At 41.6% G+C, this 18,095-nt stretch overlaps 2 protein-coding genes across 13 annotated transcripts in view; one reads left to right on the top strand and one right to left on the bottom strand.

The window, feature by feature from the left end:
* The window catches only part of MBTD1 (mbt domain containing 1), a 31,901-nt gene extending 24,215 nt beyond the window's left edge, over positions 1–7,686 (bottom strand). For 5 of the 12 annotated variants that reach the window (XM_018918981.3, XM_030232906.2, XM_018918982.3 and 2 more), the window contains exon 1: positions 7,219–7,685. In XM_018918981.3, coding sequence (XP_018774526.1) covers positions 7,219–7,239 — 21 coding nt within the window. In that variant the 5' untranslated portion in view covers positions 7,240–7,685. Of the gene's footprint in view, positions 1–5,302; positions 5,989–7,218 lie in introns of all 12 variants that reach the window. The other 7 variants (XM_018918980.3, XM_030232907.2, XM_050981562.1 and 4 more) reach the window with 5 other exon arrangements.
* Positions 7,687–7,823: 137 nt separating this feature from the next.
* Positions 7,824–16,554, top strand: UTP18 (UTP18 small subunit processome component). The gene is made up of 14 exons (XM_009094582.4): positions 7,824–8,258; positions 8,354–8,481; positions 8,580–8,675; positions 9,293–9,372; positions 9,574–9,659; positions 10,245–10,370; positions 11,246–11,420; positions 11,742–11,842; positions 12,600–12,690; positions 12,997–13,120; positions 14,070–14,244; positions 14,961–15,103; positions 15,701–15,760; positions 16,378–16,554. Exons 1-13 carry the CDS (start codon positions 7,839–7,841, stop codon positions 15,723–15,725), a joined length of 1,770 nt encoding a protein of 589 aa, XP_009092830.3. The 5' UTR covers positions 7,824–7,838; the 3' UTR covers positions 15,726–15,760; positions 16,378–16,554.
* Positions 16,555–18,095: the final 1,541 nt, after the last annotated feature.

The raw sequence follows: 18,095 nt of genomic DNA, 5'->3' as shown, positions 1-18,095 counted from the left end.
TACATTTAATTTCCTTGGTATCTTTAGAGTTCATTAAGTCTGATGAGCTGAACACTGACAGCCACACTGATCTTACATGCAAATGAGCACATTCCAGATGGCTGCAGCCAATTCCACTAAAATTCATTCATTTGAGAAAGCTGGGCAGAGAAAAGACAGTTCAATCAAGAGGGCACTTATACCACAGCAAAAGGCATGAGAGGCTCTCTGCTCTTATTGGTTTGTGAGGTTATCCATAAATCATTCAGCTCCCCTATGAGTCCATGAATCCCGTGTGAAGCAGGAACACCTCTCCAGCTCCCAGGGCTGTTCAGAGGATTAATACATTAACCATTAAGAAGAGCTCAGTTACTATGGCAATAGGGCCTGTACAAATGCTGAAAGAGAGAAAGGTGACTAATTTGCCACTGTCATATACAAAAAACTTGTTACATAATAGCTTCTTCTATAATCAAAAAATCTGAAGTAGGATGAAACCACACAATTTTGTGGAAGGCATGACAGTTAAGCAATTTCCACCAAAGACAGTAAGGAAGCAAGAGATTAACTGATGTACTTTTTCTGAGGCATATCCAACACATGCATTTTGATACAATGACAATTTTCACTTATTAATATCTTACACAGCTCCACTGAAACAAGGCTATTCCTATGTGAGCTGCCCTTATTACGCTAAAAAAAATTTTAAGGTTTCATATTATTTCCATAATCTTAGTATCTACTAAGTTTGAGAGGAAATAACAAATAAAGACAAAAAAAGAAGAAATTCTACAATAAAAGCACAAGTTAGGGGAGTGAAGTACCAACAAGAAAATAAGAAAAATTTAAAAAGCCCTTGGCTCAACTTCCTTTTCCAAGAGTGAATTTTATTTAAAAGTAGACAGAAAAGTAATATGATCGGGCTTTCCCTTCTTAAATTGCATTTGGATTCATAGCTTCAAGATTTTGTCACAATTCCCCAAATCCCTTTCCTAGAGCATATGCCTGACATCTTTATTGTTAGATCTCATTCAAGCTTTTTTCTGCCATGCTATGCCTTTATTATAATATAGTCTATTTTGCAATCTAAATAAATCCTATTACAGAAGAATTTCCTAACTGGCACAAGGGAAAACTGATTTCCACACTGACCCAATCCTAGAATGCAATTCTTAAAAAAAAATATTCTCCAAAAACCCAGTAAGCACAAAAGGTTATGCAATAAGGCAAACACTTTAAACCCACTTACAGTAGTTCTGAAACCAAACAACCAAGTCAGTGTAATGTTAATTATGAATATACACCCCAGCCAAAAAAAAAAAAAAAAAAAAAAATGTATTAAACCAAATCAAATTTAGGATAGGGCATAACCTGACAACTTCCTCAAGGCACTGAAACCAGCCCATGGGATTGTTAGAGGAAACACTGAGCCATGGCAGACAAAGCCCAGCCCTGACCCATGCTGGCAGCAGTGTCACCTGTCCCATCTGCCACCAACATGAATGACAGAGACTTGTTTGTGTGTGCACATGTGTGCAGCTTAAGGCAGAAGATGAGCACAACGTTGCCATGGATACAGTGTCCTGCCAATACTGCCAGGAATTCTCAGAGCAGATGATGAAAACTAGTCATCTTCCTCAAGACTTCAGGAACTCCTTAACATCTCACAGTATTTATGTTCTCTTTACCACAGTCTCTGCTAAGATATAAATTGTGATTCCATGTGAACCATTCCCAGCAGTACTACCAGAGCACTATGATGCTTAGAAGGTTTTATGGACAGTTAACTGTGGTGTTTCAAAGCCCAGGGAAGGATCTCCCTCTTCATGCCCTTTTCCTCTTTAAAACAACTGGTCTGATTTCACTAAGAGATTTGGGCCTCATCCCATACCAAGGTGTGATTCTACAGCTTCAGCCCTCTTATGGAGGCTGCAGTACAAGCCTGTCTTAGGATATCCCCATCCCACTCCAAAATGGAGAACCCTGAACCTATAGGGTGGTAACTTTGCTCAGTGGTCTGAAATCTTGATGGTGCTCAGAAGGAATTGAAGTGCAGCCCATTCTCAGTCCCACCAATTCCCCATGCCAGCTCTGCTCCCACTGCTAGGGAAGGTGGAAGAAGAACTGGGAAGCTGGGGGCAAGGTGAAGGACCAGAAACTGAAGCACAGGGCAAGGTGACTACCTTAACAGTGCGCCTGGCTTTTTTGGTGTTCTTTTCCATCACTTCCATTTAGAACCTCAATATTATTGCTAAGCTCTCTTTGCCAAAATATCCAGAGATGGGAAGGAAAACAGCTTCTCTTTGTAAATGGAAAGTTGTGCGCTCAATAAGGAAAAAATCATTCTTCAATTTTATACAACTTCAAAAGTAGCAATCATCAAGTTTTTGAGTATAAATACACTATCAAAACAAACCTCATGTATCATCTTTCCGTTTACTTAATATTCAGCCAAACTTTTCCAATTCAAAATTATTGAATAGCAAATCTGCAATTCAAATCAGCAGTTTTGCTTATAATTTAAAAATAATACTGCATTTTTTTATAAAACATTTTTATCCCAGATTTTGCCAGATAATTTATGCAGAACATTCTTAATGTTAATTTGTAGTTAGTACCTGGATTGCAATTGGGGAAACTACCCCAAATGTTTTGTGAGATTTCAAAAAGGCAGAGTTTGCAGGAAAAAAACCCAACAAAATACTTTGTATACAAAAGTAGGTGAAAGTTAGGGAAGATAATATACAAATACCTATGCTGGAATTTTGTTAGAGCAGATCAAAACACTTCTGTGTTGATAATAAACACCACAGAGGTTCTTTTTAACCCATGTTGAAACACAGCTTTTGTAGGAACAAAGTGAACGTGAGGAAGCTTTGAGAACCCTTCCTGGAGAATTCAGATGAAGAAAAGGAGCTCTAACATCTGGAAGTGAAAAAAGGAGGAGCACTGCTTGAATTCAAAGGTGAAGGACACATCCTTACGAAAAGGACAACGTATACCTCACGTAGAATTATAACCAAGATAAAGCAGTGGCTTTGGTACAGCAGCAGTTTGCAATTTCTGCTGAGTCCTTGCTAATTGGTTCCACCTTTTTCTTTTGAAAATTAAGTAAAAAATTCCCCCCTTTCTGATTTTCTAGGGCCTCAATCTTTTCCCAGAAGCCCTCAACCATCTCATCGATAGTTCCTTAAGTGCTGGTGGCCTCTAATACACTATGGTGAGCTTCATCAGAGATACCAGGAAATTGGAATAATCTACCTTATGCACACATTCTCTCTCCCTTTGCTGTTATCCCTCCTATCTTCGGAAAAGGCAAAAGGAGAGCCCAGGAAATGACAGATCAAAGAGCCTCATCCCTGATGAGGTAACAGAACAAGCAATGTTGGAAGTAATTTCTAGGCATGTGAAGGACAAGCAATTCTTGATGAGTCCTTTTAAGGCTTCATAGATGACAGCAACACCTTGTCTGTCTGAAGCAGCATCTCCTCACAGCAGATGCAGGTCCTTGAATTAAAAAAGAGGTGTGCAGAAAAAAAAAACCAAACCCTTAAATTAACATAAAACAAGCTTCCTACTCTTCAAAGCTGGACTTAGCAGTAAAAATCATGCTGAGGATATTGTCTTTTCCTCAAAAGACCATCTAAACAGTATTCAACTTCTAACAAAACAGGGACCAGCTTCCTGTCTATCCACAGAAACTGCTTGGAGCAGGAGCCTGGCTTGCTATTAAACAGAACTTTGCAGCTGGTTAATGCCAAAAGAGCAGCAGCTTGAGTAACTACTCTGCTAACAGAGTCTATCTGTACACTAAGCAGAAGCAATGCACAAACAAAAGAACAAGACAAACTTTCAGACATTCTGGCAAAGGTTTATTTTCCTAATAAGATGACTGGTTCCTCAACAGAGGTTTTTAGTCAGAGCACTATGAAATGTATCATGAGCAGCACTAGCAAATTACCCTGTACTATTTGCTCAGGGGGTTTCTTGCATACTTTTCTTTATTGAAGGGATGGGTGGAGAAAGGAACTCTTAAGAACTGCTTTCTTTTTCTGCCCAACTTCCCATTTTCCTGTTCTTCCCCTCCTCCCTGTGAATACTTGACAACAGAGCATTTTTAAGAAATACTCTTAATTAAGCATTACATAAGGCAAATAGTATGAAAAAGAACACAGGGAAACTGATTTCCCTGAGAGCAGGAAGGCAACTCTAAACAAACAAGAAAATAACCCATTTCTCACTCTAAACATACATTTTTATGTACATATACATACACACACATTGAATTTGATCAACACAGTATAGCATACATTCTTTGAGTTTAGTAACTACTCTTACAACACAAAAAAGTGGGCACAAAGGGTGAGCAATAAATGGCAAAACCAGAAACCATTTCATGTTATTTAGACATCAAACACTTAGGAAATGGCTTTAGTGTCTTGATGAAGACTATGATCAAATATTGGCAAAATTTATGCAAAAGAGTTTTGAAGGTAAGAACTTCCAAGAAAACCACCCCATTATTATGTAACCAAAACTATTAGGTAAGTGCAGCTGGCCACAGGAGGAAGATCCAAAGCAGCCACAGAAAGGTTTCAAACCACTCCAAATGGTTGTTGTTAATCTTGAATTCAATCTGGGGCTTGAACTCAGAATGGAAGCAATTTGGAGCTTGGAGTACAAGAGCTGTAGCTCAGCAAAGGTACACCAGCACTTGAACAGAGGCATCACTTCCTATATTCAGCTCCAACCCTCCCAAACGGGACAGAATTATGGACAGATGGGATCAGAGGCCATGGTCAACAATGAGGTCACCACAACCTTCAAGCCAAGGGTCGGTCATAAGACAGATTTACTTTAATCACATATCCTGGATGGATCCAAGGGTATTTCCAAGCTAAGTTTGGAACATAAAGTTAACTAAGTTTGTAGCATAAAGCATCAATGAACTATTGAAAACAAAACCTGTGCATCAAGTTTCACAGGTTTTGTTTTCAATAGTTCATTGATGCTTTATGCTACAAACTTAGTTTCAGCTCTGGATGTTAAGGAAACACTACAATAGAACTAATTTATTACAACTCTTCTGAATTCAAGTTGGCCAAAATAATTTACAGTAGAATAGTAGCTTGTCCCTGTGGAACTGAAGCCTAATTGTGCCTCAGACCATGACCAAAAAAGAAAATTGAAACATGATACCAATTTAAAGAAAACACACTTTCAGCTTTCATTAAAAGCAAACAAAGACCCCCAAAACTAAACATCTTGGGATTCTTGGAAATCAGAACCAACCAAACTTACTTTTTTTATATAAGCAACTCACCTCTATCTGGAAATGTGCCTTCCACTCTTATTATAAGTAAAATCTCTGCTGGAAAATTACAGAAATGTTTTTTCCTGTCTCTTCATTTGCTATGTATGACAGCATTTTGTCTGAAGCCAGTTTCTGCTGTTTGCCAATGGTTTTGTCCATAGCCTCTTCCCCAGGGGGTTTCACACAAGAGGGGAGACTCTTTCATAAAAAAATATATCACATTAGCAGGAAATTTTGGAGGGGGGGTGTGATGATTAATCTGTGAAATATCTGAGTTTTGATAAAACTAAACAACTATTACAAACTCTATCACATTTCTATAAGGCCCTTACAGGAGTAAGGCAAAGGAAGAGGCAAACATTTAACTTTAAACACTGTGTTACCATTAAAATTAACAAACAAACAAAACCCCAAATGAAATAACAAATTTAAATGTAAAGAACCCCAAAACCACCACCAACCCAAAACCAAAGTCTTCAACACCTAAATTCATTCCACGTGCTCAGAGCCAGGTTCAGCAAAGGATCCCACATCCCCAGAGCATACTAACTTACCTGAGAAATGAAGGAATGCAGTAGTGCTTCGCAGAAGATATGAAAAGCCTTGCAAAGTTAAATTTTAGAAGGTAAGAGAAATGAAAGCCAATGAGAGAGAACTTCTCTGAATTTTACCACTGCTGGCAGGAACAACTTGCTCTTTAAGGAACAATGAAGAGAAATCTTACTTTCAGTTTGCAATCTTCCTGCATGTGCACAAGCCCACATATTCTCAAGAACAACACTTAAACTGTTCATGGGAAACAAGATCCCTCTGCATAGTTTCCTACAGCCTACATTACCCACTTCCTCAAAAAGATACCTAGGCCGAAGAAATGAGTAAAGACAATTAATCTGCCAAGTTCTTTTGCCTTCTTAAGGGAATATACTATTTTAGTTCTCATTGAAGGCTCCAGATTAGACTCTCATAGCCTTAGTCCATTCCTTTTAAGTCAAAATCAAACTGTTGAATACAATAAATAGGTAAATGCAGGTCCTCAAACCTGCAAAATAATTTAAATTTAAAATACAAGAAATTGCCCTGCAGCTTTCAGTTTTGACTAGGTTTAGATTTGAAAAATTGCAACAGTTGCCAGACACATATTAAAATAAATTGCCTTTTCACACACAGAATTTTTTACTCTAATCAGCATATGCTTTGTAGTAGGACTTCTAATTTTCAAAGCCACACCAGGCAGAAAATGCTACACTTTCAAACATTTCCAGCAACAACCTGAAAGTGAAACTGGTTTCACGAGTTTACTACTCCTCACAAAAAGAACAAAGTCACAACATCAGAAGTCATAAAAATCGCACGGAGCGTGGGGGCAGAGGGAGGGGGGAAGTGGCCGCAAAAAATCCGAAATTTTTGATGCGCTGACAATAAGGGAAACTCTCCAACACTTAGCATGACAACGCTAAAAAACTGAACTTTAAATGCTGGAACTACAGGGAGAAGTTGCTGAAAGCCGGCACTACAGTGGAGCAGGGGGAGAAGCGGATCCGAGAGCGCCTGCGAGAAGCTGAAACTTTTATCCGACACAAGAGGAAAGAAGGACAAAACTCGACCCCGCACAGCCGGATTGCAACAAAGGGGTACAGCCGTGCCGGCCCTACGTGCCCCGGCCAGGCCCCCCCGCGAGCAGCAGCGCCGGCCCGGCCCCTGGAGCCCTGGGCGGGCACAACCCCCCGCACCCCGCGGGGCCGCCCCCGCAACAACCGGGGGTGTCCCCGACTTTCTCCCACACACTGAGAGGCCGCCTCCCCCCGCACAGGCACTGGGAATCGCTCAGCTCCCGCCCCCGGCTCAGCCCGCGCCGCTCTCCCACCGGGGGCTGAGGCTTCCAGGGCACTGCGGCGGCCGCACCACCCGCAGGCTCCTGTACTCACCAGCTCCTTTGTGTTTTCCATCAGGCCCTCATGGGCAGGAGCCGCCTGCTGCCTCTGCGCGCTCACCCCAGGGACTCCGGCGCTGCAGATGCCCGCGGTCGGGGCCGGGCCCGGCGGGGTGGGGATAGGCCGGGCAGTTCAGCGGCTCCGGGCGCCGGGAACCGACCAGGACCGACTGCGGCCGCCGGAACATCAACAACACGAGCACACGGCTGCGCAGGCGTGGACACGCCCCCGCCGGGATCGGTCTGCGCTGAGCGACCCCACTGCCACATGCCCCCCCTCCCCACTCGGGCGAAATCATTTGTTACCGGGGGTGGGCACTCCGCGCCCAGGCAGGGACCGCGGGGCGTAAAAGCAGCCGTGCCCAGCAGCAAGTAGTGGTGCGCATGGGATATTCCAGTGAGCGGCCGATGAGTAGCCGGCGAGGGACAAGTGTTGCCTCCTGGGTCGGGGATTTCCCCACCCCTCCACCCCCCCCCCCGCGGGCTCGCAATGGAGCGGCCCAGCTGGGCCGCGTCACGTGGCACTCGGGATGGGCGGGGAGCTGGGAGCGAAGGGAGGTGAAGAGAGGAGTCACGTGACCCAAGGATGGCCGCCGGGGGCGGGAGCTGGATCACATGGGGCGGGGGCAGCGCAGTGCCATGAACCTATCGCAGGAGGGGGCGGGTCCAAGGGGGTCGCGTGACCGGGTGCTTGTGTTCCGGTTCCGGGTCCGGTGGGCGATGCGTGGTGTGGCGGCGGTTGTGGGGCGGGAGCCGGGAGTGGCAAAAGCAGGGAGAGCACCCAGAATGAAGGCGACGAAGAAACTGTCTAAAGTGACCAAAGCAGGTAAAATGATGAAACCCAAGCGGACAGCGAAGCGTCTTCTGGCTGTGGCGAATGAGGCGGTGGCCGCCGAGGCAGCGCGACGCGCCCGCCACCTGAAGGCGCTGAGCTGCGTGTCGGGCGCCGAGCGGGAGCTGGAGGAGCTGGTGTTCGGTGACAGCCTCAATGGGGAGGAGGATGAACTGCTGCGACGCCTGGCCAGGCCTCGACCGGTACGGCACATCTAGGCCCGACTCGACAGCGGCCGCCCTGCCCGCTCGCTCCCCGGGCTCCCGGCCGTGTCCCCGTCACGTTTGGTTGTTTTCAGGTTCCTGCTGCAGAGGGGAAGGGCCTCCAGAAAGAGTCCAGCGATTCCGAGATGGAAAATGAAGCGAAATGTGACTTACTGCTCAAAAATCCGGCCTGGGTAGATGAGGATGATGAAGCTGAGGAAAAGTAAGTTCAGGTTAGGTGACGGGAATGGTGTATTATACTTGGGAGTGCTTGGCCTTGGTTTGAACGGTGTTTGTGTTCTGTTTGTTTTTACCCTCTAGTGTTGATATGACCCATAAGTACAGGAAAGATTTCATGAAAAGTGATGCCGAGACAACTCTTACTAAGAAAAAACTGAAGAAAAGACTTGAGGAACAGTGAGTTTCACTAATGTTATGTGACTGACTGTATTGACTTTATTGATCTCATGATCATTGCTCTCCACTGTGGGGGCCAGAAGAATGTTACCAGACTCTTTTCAGTGGCACCTAGAACAGGACAAGGGGCAGTGACCATAAACTAAAAGTTCCATCTCAACATGAATAAGAATTTCTTTCCATGGTGGTTAATAGAGTGCTGGAACAGCTGTCCAGGGAGGTTGTGGAGTCTCCCTCTGGAGACATTCCAAACACACCTGGATGCGTTCACATGTCACCTGCTCCAGGTGACCCTGCTGTAGTGGGGAGTTGGACTGGATGATCTCCCTTCCAAACAATTTTGTAAGCTAAAATATATTATACATTCAAAGTCACTTTTCTCTTTATCCACTGTTCTCGTGTGGTCTCTTTAAAGTCAGGGCTTCATTTGTCTTCTAGAGAATTATACAAGAAACAGTGAAATCTTAATTTATTTTTTTTTAATTAAAAAACTTGCATTGTGTTCTAAGTACAAGTAATCCTGCCAAATTCTGACTGTGTTTCTTCTAAGTACTTAACTCATAGAAGGAAATTACTGTCTCACAAAAGTTATGACTTTTTTCTCTTTTTCTCATAAGGTTTCAACAAGCTATGGGAGGAGTTCCTGCCTGGGCTGGTCTAGAAAACAGGAAGAAATCCAAAAGGACTTTGAGTGACAGTAAATATGCCCAATACTATTCTGATAAGTGTTTCTGTGATTCCCTATTCAGTTTGCAAGAAGATAATTACTTTTGATGTCTTCTCAGCTTGCTTTGTTCCTTCAGTGTGCTTTAATTTAATTCATTTCAGTGAGGAATGTGTTGATTTTGCTGTGGGTACTTGTGCAATTAGCTGATTCCCCATTCTTTGGTTTAATGAGGTGACAGTGATGAAGATGATGATCTGCTACGCAGGACTGGCAATTTCATTACAAGCTCAGAGTCTCTGCCAAGAGGGATTTTGAAGGTAAAGACAAACCTTATCTTTCCACTTCATCTGGACTTAAGTGCACACTTTGACTCTTGTTGTGTATAGAATTAGTGATTCTGTGAATTTGTTTCTGCAGCTAGAAGCTTTAGAGGATAAGCAAATTGAACAAATGACACTTTCACATGAAAGTATGAAACAATAAACTGAGGTGTATTGTTTGACATAAGAATTTTCTGCACTTTCTATAGCATCTTGTAGTAGGATTTTAATTTCTGCAGAGGGAGAATGGAATTCTCCCACAGCTTTGAAGTGACTGAAATGATCTTTAAGAAGACAGCCTTAAATGACTATTTCTCACACTGTCTCCTACAGCTATCTCAGATGAGTCAGAATGCAGCTGGTTTTACACTCAGTTTTAATGCAGGTAGAAAGGCTGCTGAGTTCAGCCTGTGTTTGTACTGGAACAGCTCCCTGAACAGGGTGTTTGTGCTTTGCTCATGTCACCCTGCTCAGAACTTCATCACAGGGCTTCAGGTCTTGTAGCATAAAGAGTAAATGGCTTTTTAGCCAGCATAAGTGATTATTGGGGGTTTTTTTTTAACTGTCTGATCTGTGTTGTAGATGAGCACCTGCCTTCCTGCAAACCAGGAACGTTTTGCCAATGGAAAACTGGTGACAGTGCAGTTTCATCCCTCAGCTCAAGTGGTGATGACAGCTGGGCATGATCGCTCCGTGTCCCTCTTCCAGGTGAAGAATTTCAGTTTGTACTCTGTTGATGGTCACTAACATGGAACCTTTGTTTTGAGTGTACATGAAATAGCCTGGAATGGTAGACTTTGTTTTCTCTCTTCCTCTGCACACCGTCAGGGGTTATGCAATGTCTGTGGTTACAATGGAAATCTTTGATTAAAGGCATCTTGAAAGGAATTTCCACCTGTGACTTCACACCAAGCACATGCAGAGTACTGGCAAATTCTTTGTCTCAGAGTTTTTAGCTGAAGATTTGTGTTTAAAAACGTTTGGTTTGAACGTTTGCAAGTGACAAGTACTGAGGAGATTTTTTGTTCCTAAGTTGTTTGGAGAGCCTGTAGTAGGGGGAGCAGTACACTTTGCTTTGAGACTGTAAAATTACTGTGAAGCCATGCTGGGGATGGATAGGCTATGCTGCAGGAAGAAGGTGTTCATCCTGAGACACTGCCAGGCTCCTCTGAAAACTAAAGATCCTAATTTTATTTAGGAATTCTTAGCATGGCCTAGTGTCACTGAAATGGTCAGACAAGTGGAAAGTGATACTCTCACAGAGCTGCAAGAAAACCCAAATCAAAGCAGATGTTTCCATTTAGAAAAAGCATAGTAGAAGTGATTATTTGAACAAAGCACGGGCAAGATGAAGAAGGGCAAGAGGTGTGAGGTCTATCAGAAAGGCAGGGAGTGCCTGCTACATGAGGTGAGGAACTAAGAAGCAGATCATTTGTAGGAGAGAGAAAGAATTTAAGGCTTCCCAGTGGTGTACCTCTTACTACTTAAGTCTCAGCTGAGAAGTTTGTATGATTTTTCTCTGTAAAAGTACTTGATGTATTCCTCAATATGACAGCATGGTTTGTTACTTTCTTTTCTTGAAGGTGGACGGTATAAGGAACCCAAAAATACAGAGCATCTATTTAGAGAGTTTTCCAATTTATAAGGCTCATTTCAGTGTGGATGGAGAACAAGTTATAGCCACTGGTACTCATCACAGCATGTTCTTTGTGTATGACATGATGGCTGGGAGTATCATCCCTATCCCAAAAGTACGAGGTATGTTTTTGCAGCTCTGAGTGTCTGGGCACAGTTGAAGCTGTCCCAAATGGAGATGGCAGATGAACTTCCTTTAAAACAGAGTGTGGTGGGTTGTTGGAGGTTGTATTTTTAACTTGTCTTCAAGGAAATAAACTACCTTTACTGTTAATTGTCTGGGATATTAATTATCACACATGAGCAAGGTTGAGTTCAGCTTCTCTGTGACAGCATATGGCAGAAATGAAGAGCTGGGGTCAGGTTTTAGTCATATTCATCCTACCTCTAAATAGGCCAAAGAATAAATTGCACCAATTTCAAGTTTCAAATCTCTTTTTAAAGGTGTGGAGGAAAAATTCCTCAGAAACTTCGAACTCTCTCCAGATGGATCATTTATGCTGCTGATTGGAACTTCAGGTTACCTTCACTTGCTGTCCATGAAGGTACTTTCCCTGCATGGTGTAGCTTTGCTTCCTTGGTGCCTTTTCCCTATTGAGTTTGCTTTTATCTCATCTGCAAGGCAGTCTAACTTTCAGCTGAAGCCAAGGTATGACACGTACTGTGACAGCCCTAAAAATGTGCTGTAGAATCAACCCACTGCACCTTTAGGGAATTATTTTGGACACTCTGAGACTTTGTTCCCCAGTTCCATGGGACTGGTGGAGCTCAGGGCAGTTCCATGGGGTTTTCAGCTTGAAGAAGTCATGTGTCAGTGCTGTATTTCAGCTGCTTGCACAAGCACTGTGCTGGTAAGAGGAATGGAAACAGCATGGGAACAGGCACCTGGGGGTGGAAGAAATATAGGACTGCTTTTTTGGGAGTCATGCTAGTGCCTGCTACTGTACTCTGTTCATGAATCATGCCAAACACTGATTCATAATGCATAGAGAAGTCTTTCAGCTGAATTTTAAAATGCCTTATGATGGCAGGTGGATTTGTTTTAAACTTTCACAGGGAAAAATACTTTCTTCTTTAAAAGTTCAGTTTTGTGTAACTCAGACCCTTCAGTGAGGGAGCAAACAAGTGTTGATCCAGGTGCAGTTAGACTCAGGAGTTTGTGCTCTGCTCTGGCAGGCACTGGCAATGTTGGTGCTGTTCTCTGAATGTCAGGGTAGATAATTTAAGATTTTTGTGGGACAGGAAACAGCTTTTCTGTAGATTTTTGGAGAATCTCTGTCAGCATTGTTCTTCATCCTGCAGACAAAAGAACTGATCAGCACTATGAAGGTGAATGGAAGGTGCACTGCCTCTGCTTTCACCCCAGACAGCAGTAAAATATACAGCTATTCAAGTGAGTATTGCAGCAGCTCTAGTAATAATTCCATTAAAATTGCATGAGTTCTCAGAAGTCACTTATCGTTTTAGAAAACTAATTTTCAAAATTTATACTAGTATCTCTTCTAAAAATACAACCAAGCGATCAATCATTGAAGAATGGAATTGACTATTTTAGTGTGCCTTTAATCGTTGGGTTTTTTAAAAATACCCTAAATTTGATAATTGTAAATTAGCTTCTAGTTGTCATCTAATTAATTTTTTTTTTTAACAAAGGGATGTGTATGTCTGTTTTCTCTAATATTTTTCATTCTGCAACCAGAGGAAGGCGAAGTTTTCATTTGGGATGTGAGAAGCAGAAAGAGTCTACACAAATTTGAAGATGAAGGTTCTTTGGAAGGAAAGTGCATTGCTGTTTCAAAAAATAACCAGTATGTGGCATGTGGGTAAGTGACAGAACTTTGACAGCTTCTTCTGCTGTCATTTTGGAGTTCTTCCAAAAGAGCTATGGGTGGCTGCTGAGAGTGTAGGAATGTGGTTTGGTTCTAATAAGCGAAGAGTAGGCATGAACAGATTAATATTTCCTATTTTATGATAATAATTACTTTTCTCTTTGTAAGTATAAAATACCATAGTACACCTAAAACAATAGGAGTGATACTGATATTGCTACTGCCATGTTTGTGTTCAGTAGTTAATTTTGAAATCACACTAAAATCACAAATTCTGTAACAGCAATGTTGGTTCAGGGTCTTCTTCCTTTTGTAGTTCTCTTCCTTGTGCTCTAAATTTGGCTTCTGCAAGGCAGCATGTTAGCTTTTCAAAAAGGGTCTCAGCTCAAAGCCACAAAAACTGTTTCTCCAGATTTACTGAGATGCAGTTTCAGCTAGTGTCTGGATTCTTTTAAGTGAGAATAGCAAATAAATAGAAAAGTACAATATATATTTTCCTAGCTCACTGTAGAAGAGATTTTAAAGTGGGCTTATGCTACAATTACTAAAAAAAAAGAAAAAAAAATAAAAAACACCCAAAAAGCAAAAAAAGCCCCAAAAACCAAAACCAACCAAACAAAAAAATCCCCAACAAATTACCTCAGAATTTTTTGATACCAAGATCTCCTTGCTTTGAATTAATCCTGGTAAGAGATGGGCTCGTCAAGGCTGAGTCTCTTATTCTATAAGGAAAAAAAACCCACATTCCAGCAAAAACCTAAACTCCTCCACTAGACACTTTTATAAACTCCAAAGGAAAATCAAGCTCCAAACAAAATATTATTGCAGACTTCAGGAAATAATTGGAAATTACATTTTCAGATGAGTAGGGGTTATAGATAACAAGACAGTATATACTGGAGTGTTACTTTTCAGTATAATCTTTGTTCATTTTGTTCTTCAGTTCATCTTCTGGAGTTGTAAATTTATACACTACTGATACCTGCCTCAAAGAAAACCGTCCTAAACCAGTAAAGTCCATAATGAACCTTGTTACTGCTGCCACCTGTGTGACCTTTAATCCCACCACAGAGATTTTGGCAGTAGCTTCCCGTGACACTGATGAGGCTGTCAAATTGGTATGTTCAGCTTCTTTTTACAATATTTATTTTCAGTCTTGCTCTAAATACTGCTGGTGACATAATAAAACTGATACAAAGCAGATAAGGTACTGCAAAAGGTGCTGGACCAACCAGATCCGGACATGGCCGAGACACTCTGCATTTACTTTTATTTTCTTTACTAAAAGTTGCTTTGAAAATAACGTTTTGTAGTTTAGTTTACCTTTTTTACCTTTTTAAAATGCTCTAAAATGTCTGGAAGTGTTTGAGGCCAGGTTGGACAAGGCTTGGAGTAACCTGGTGTAGAGGAATGTGTCCCAACCTATGGCAGTATGTTGGAACTGGATGAAGACTCTAAGGTCCCTTCTAACCTAACCAGTCTGTGATTCAATTTCAGTGCTGTAAATATAGCTCAGCAACTAATGGGAGTTTTCAGCAATTGGTAACTGTAACCATCTTACTGTGGGTTTTTTTTGCCAGCCTTATCAGAATTCTGGCCAACGGAGGAACTGTTGAATTAATCTGAGGCTTTGTAGGCCTGAGAATTGCAGTAATTGGTTCCATGATGTGTTCCCTGCTCATTTTCTCCTATAGACTTCTATATGTAGAGTCATGTGGGGTAGGAATATAACTGAATATTTGAGCTTAACATTGAGCTTCAATTATAGAATTGTAGTTTTATTTTTAGTGGGTTTTTTTTTCCCAACTTAAAATTCTGATCTATTTCTTAACAGGTGCACCTTCCTTCATATACTGTATTCTCAAACTTCCCAGTCTTCAGAAAAAAACAGATATATCTTACTCAATCTATGGACTTCTCTCCCAGAAGTGGATATTTCTCTGTAGCAAATAACAAAGGCAAAGCTTTGTTATTTAGGTAGGTACTAAGTTAGGTCCATTAATCCCACATAACGTGTGTATGTTCTGTAAGATGGGGCAAATGACTGTAAGTGATGAAGTGATTCCTGATCTGAATTACACCTGATGAATAGCTGGAATATGGAGTTGGCTTTCCCTGCTGGAGAACAATCCTTGTTCTTTGTCTGATTATGCAGTACACCCTGATCCCATGTTTTTGATTTTGCTCCCCTGCTGGTGTGGTCAGGGGTGAGGAGCAGGGCTAACTCCAAGCAGGAATTTTTTTTTTTTCAACTCACAACTTCATGGTGCTTGAAAAACTGCTTAATTTTGAGATGAGATTTTAATGATTTATCAAGACAGACAAGGAAAATTTATAAAAATATTCCTAAATATGAATAAATCTTGTGATTTGTCCTTTATTTGAAATTGAACTGCATATTATAATGGCACTTAAGTTATTCTAGCAGGTGGATGTTTGCTATCTTTTACTACATCTGTGTTTCAGATTAGCTGAGGATACTCTCTGTCATTGCTGAAGAGCTATTGTTTCTTTGTGTTGCCCCCTCAAAAGATTACTGAGAAGTTTTAAATCTCTCAATTATTTTTTCTTTAGGCTGAAACATTATTCATTCTTCTGAAAGAAGATACAGGCGAAAATGAACCAGTAACTGAGGTGAAAACAGCACTAGAAATGTTTACAGTGTTGGCTTGAGGAGCCTCAAAATTTTCATTTTGCTGCCTCCACTTCTTTAGAGATGGCAGGAAGAATTTCTTAGCCCTGTGTGATCTGTCCTGCCTGGGTCACTCATGATTTGGAGTAGTACTGGCCTTGTCACTCTCAGCTTTTCTGATAATGCAGCAAGTTGATAGTTCAACTGAAAACCACCGTCATCCGGACTGAGTTGATTATATTTAACTCAAACTCAGCAATGTTGATAAACAGCTGCAGGCTGGCAGGAACTTGGCTTGATCCTGTTCTGGAGTATTGTGAGCCCACAGAAGTCTGCATCATTTCAAATTCCCATTGCAGGAATTACTGAAGTTTGAAGCATAGTTTGTGTGCAGATATGATTTTATTGTGCACTTAAATGCCTTCTTGGGAAACTGGGAAATCTTGTAGCCTTGACAATAATACACTAGATTGACAAAAAACTGTGTTAATGAGGGGAGGCTAAAGTTGTTTAGACTGGAAGCAGCTCTGACTGCTGCATGTTAAGCTTGCATAGAATTTTGTGATGGCTCAGTGTTTGGAAAATACTAACAAAATTTTTTCTACTGATCTTTCCCCAGGTTTTGTAACCTGCAGATAAAACGATGCTGACAAAATCAAAGCTTTTTTTTTTCAATTATTTTTTTTTTTTATTTTATATGGAAGTTACAAAATACTAATAGAATATATGTATTTTTAAATTTCTTTGTTTTAAATAAATGTACCTGGTAAGTTTCCAGGCAACTTGTTTCAACTTATTCCAATGCTTTGCGTAAGTTTACAAGTGAGATTTTATTGCTTGGCACTCAAGCTTGTGTCTTCCAGAAGTGCTTGAATGTCTTAATTATTAATAATTATGTGAAATATTCCAGTGCTGAAACAGAAATTTTGTGCAAACTGATCTCTGCCCCATGTGTCTCTGTCCCCCTGAGAGCCTTCTCAGGAACCCCCAGCCAGGCCTGAGTTGGCAGACACCGGGGAGATGTGCCAAGGTTACATTTAAAGGGAGGTGGAAACCAAAAGTAGATAACATTTTACCAACCAATAAATGACCCAAAGGGATGGGCACTAAGGGATGGATGCTTAGGACAGTGTATAAAAAAAGTCTCGGAGGGCTGACCCCTGGCTTCTGGCTAATCGCTCGATGTCTTGAACCAAAGCTTCTAGATATAATGAGGCCTTAGGTTAATAGAAAAAAACCCTACTCTTTCTGTATAACACATTTTAGCACCTCTTAAAATAAAAATTCTTTAAATAAAAATATCTTCTGGGTGGGTAAGGTGGATGCTTTCAGAAAATCCTAGAACGCAATAAAGGGTTTGTGAGTGACCGTGACACAGACTCAGACTGGCAGGGAATCCGAATTGTTTATTCAAAGGAATGAGCTGGTTTTATACACTTTCTCCAGGCACAGTATTTCCTTACATGGTAATTCTCACTATGTGACCTATCTCGTATTGCCATGTCAGCAACAGGTGTTCTGAATATCCTTCTGTGGGGTGATCACTGTTCACCCACCTGTCAGCTTCAGCAGGCTCCTTTCCTATAGGGCTCTGCTGCATGGCACCTCCTGCCAGGGTCCGGCAGAGACAAACCTCTGTGCCGCCGTGTGCTACCAGGTGCCTCTGTGTGCTGCCATGTGCTCCTTTGTGCCTCAATGTGCTCCTTTGTGCTGCCATGTGCCTCTCTGTGTGCCACAGTATGCTCCTTTGTGCTGCCACGCACCTCTCTGTGCCACCATGTGCTCCTTTGTGCTGCCATGTGCTTCTGCAGGTGCATCCCGTAGCCTGCAGCTCAACTCCATCCCATCTCTTCCCACAAGGGACCAGCAAACTTCAGGATCTAGAATGGTGCCCAATTTAGAGGGCAATTTGTAAGAGAGAGTTTGCTGTTGGGTTTGTATGGGTGTTTTTTATTTGTTTGTTTAATGTTTTGACTCTTGTTTAGGAAGCCTTAAGGCTACCTTTGTGTTGAAACCTGTTAGGGAAATTTAGGACTGAATTACATTTGTCTCTTTAATGAGCATTCAAGAATTTGGGGAATTTCTCTCCCTTACAGTCCTTGCTGGGAATCCTTCCAAGCTCCTGCCTCTGGGTCTTGTGGTTGTTGGAATTACAATGTATTCATATTTCATGCTGGAGATGTGCTAAAGTACACAATAAGTCTGAGAGCAAGGATCAAAATACTCTGTTGGTGGCATAGATAAAATGATGTTTTGCATGCTAAACTTTATAACCATAGCAGAAAAGTCTCATTTGCCTTCAGATTTGTAGTGTCTCATTACATGAAATACCCTAAG

Source organism: Serinus canaria, chromosome 18 (assembly GCF_022539315.1).
Source record: "Serinus canaria isolate serCan28SL12 chromosome 18, serCan2020, whole genome shotgun sequence".
NCBI classification, from domain to species: Eukaryota; Metazoa; Chordata; class Aves; order Passeriformes; family Fringillidae; genus Serinus; species Serinus canaria.
The sequence above is the reverse complement of the archived record's forward strand: the minus strand, read 5'-3'. Positions and strand labels throughout refer to the sequence as shown.

Coding starts and splice junctions, on each gene's coding strand:
- UTP18 (XM_009094582.4), top strand. CDS start 7,839: ATGGGGCGGGGGCAGCGCAGTGCCATGAACCTATCGCAGGAGGGGGCG. Junction 10,371..11,245: donor GCTCCGTGTCCCTCTTCCAG/GTGAAGAATTTC, acceptor CTTTTCTTGAAG/GTGGACGGTATAAGGAACCC. Junction 12,691..12,996: donor TAAAATATACAGCTATTCAA/GTGAGTATTGCA, acceptor TTCTGCAACCAG/AGGAAGGCGAAGTTTTCATT.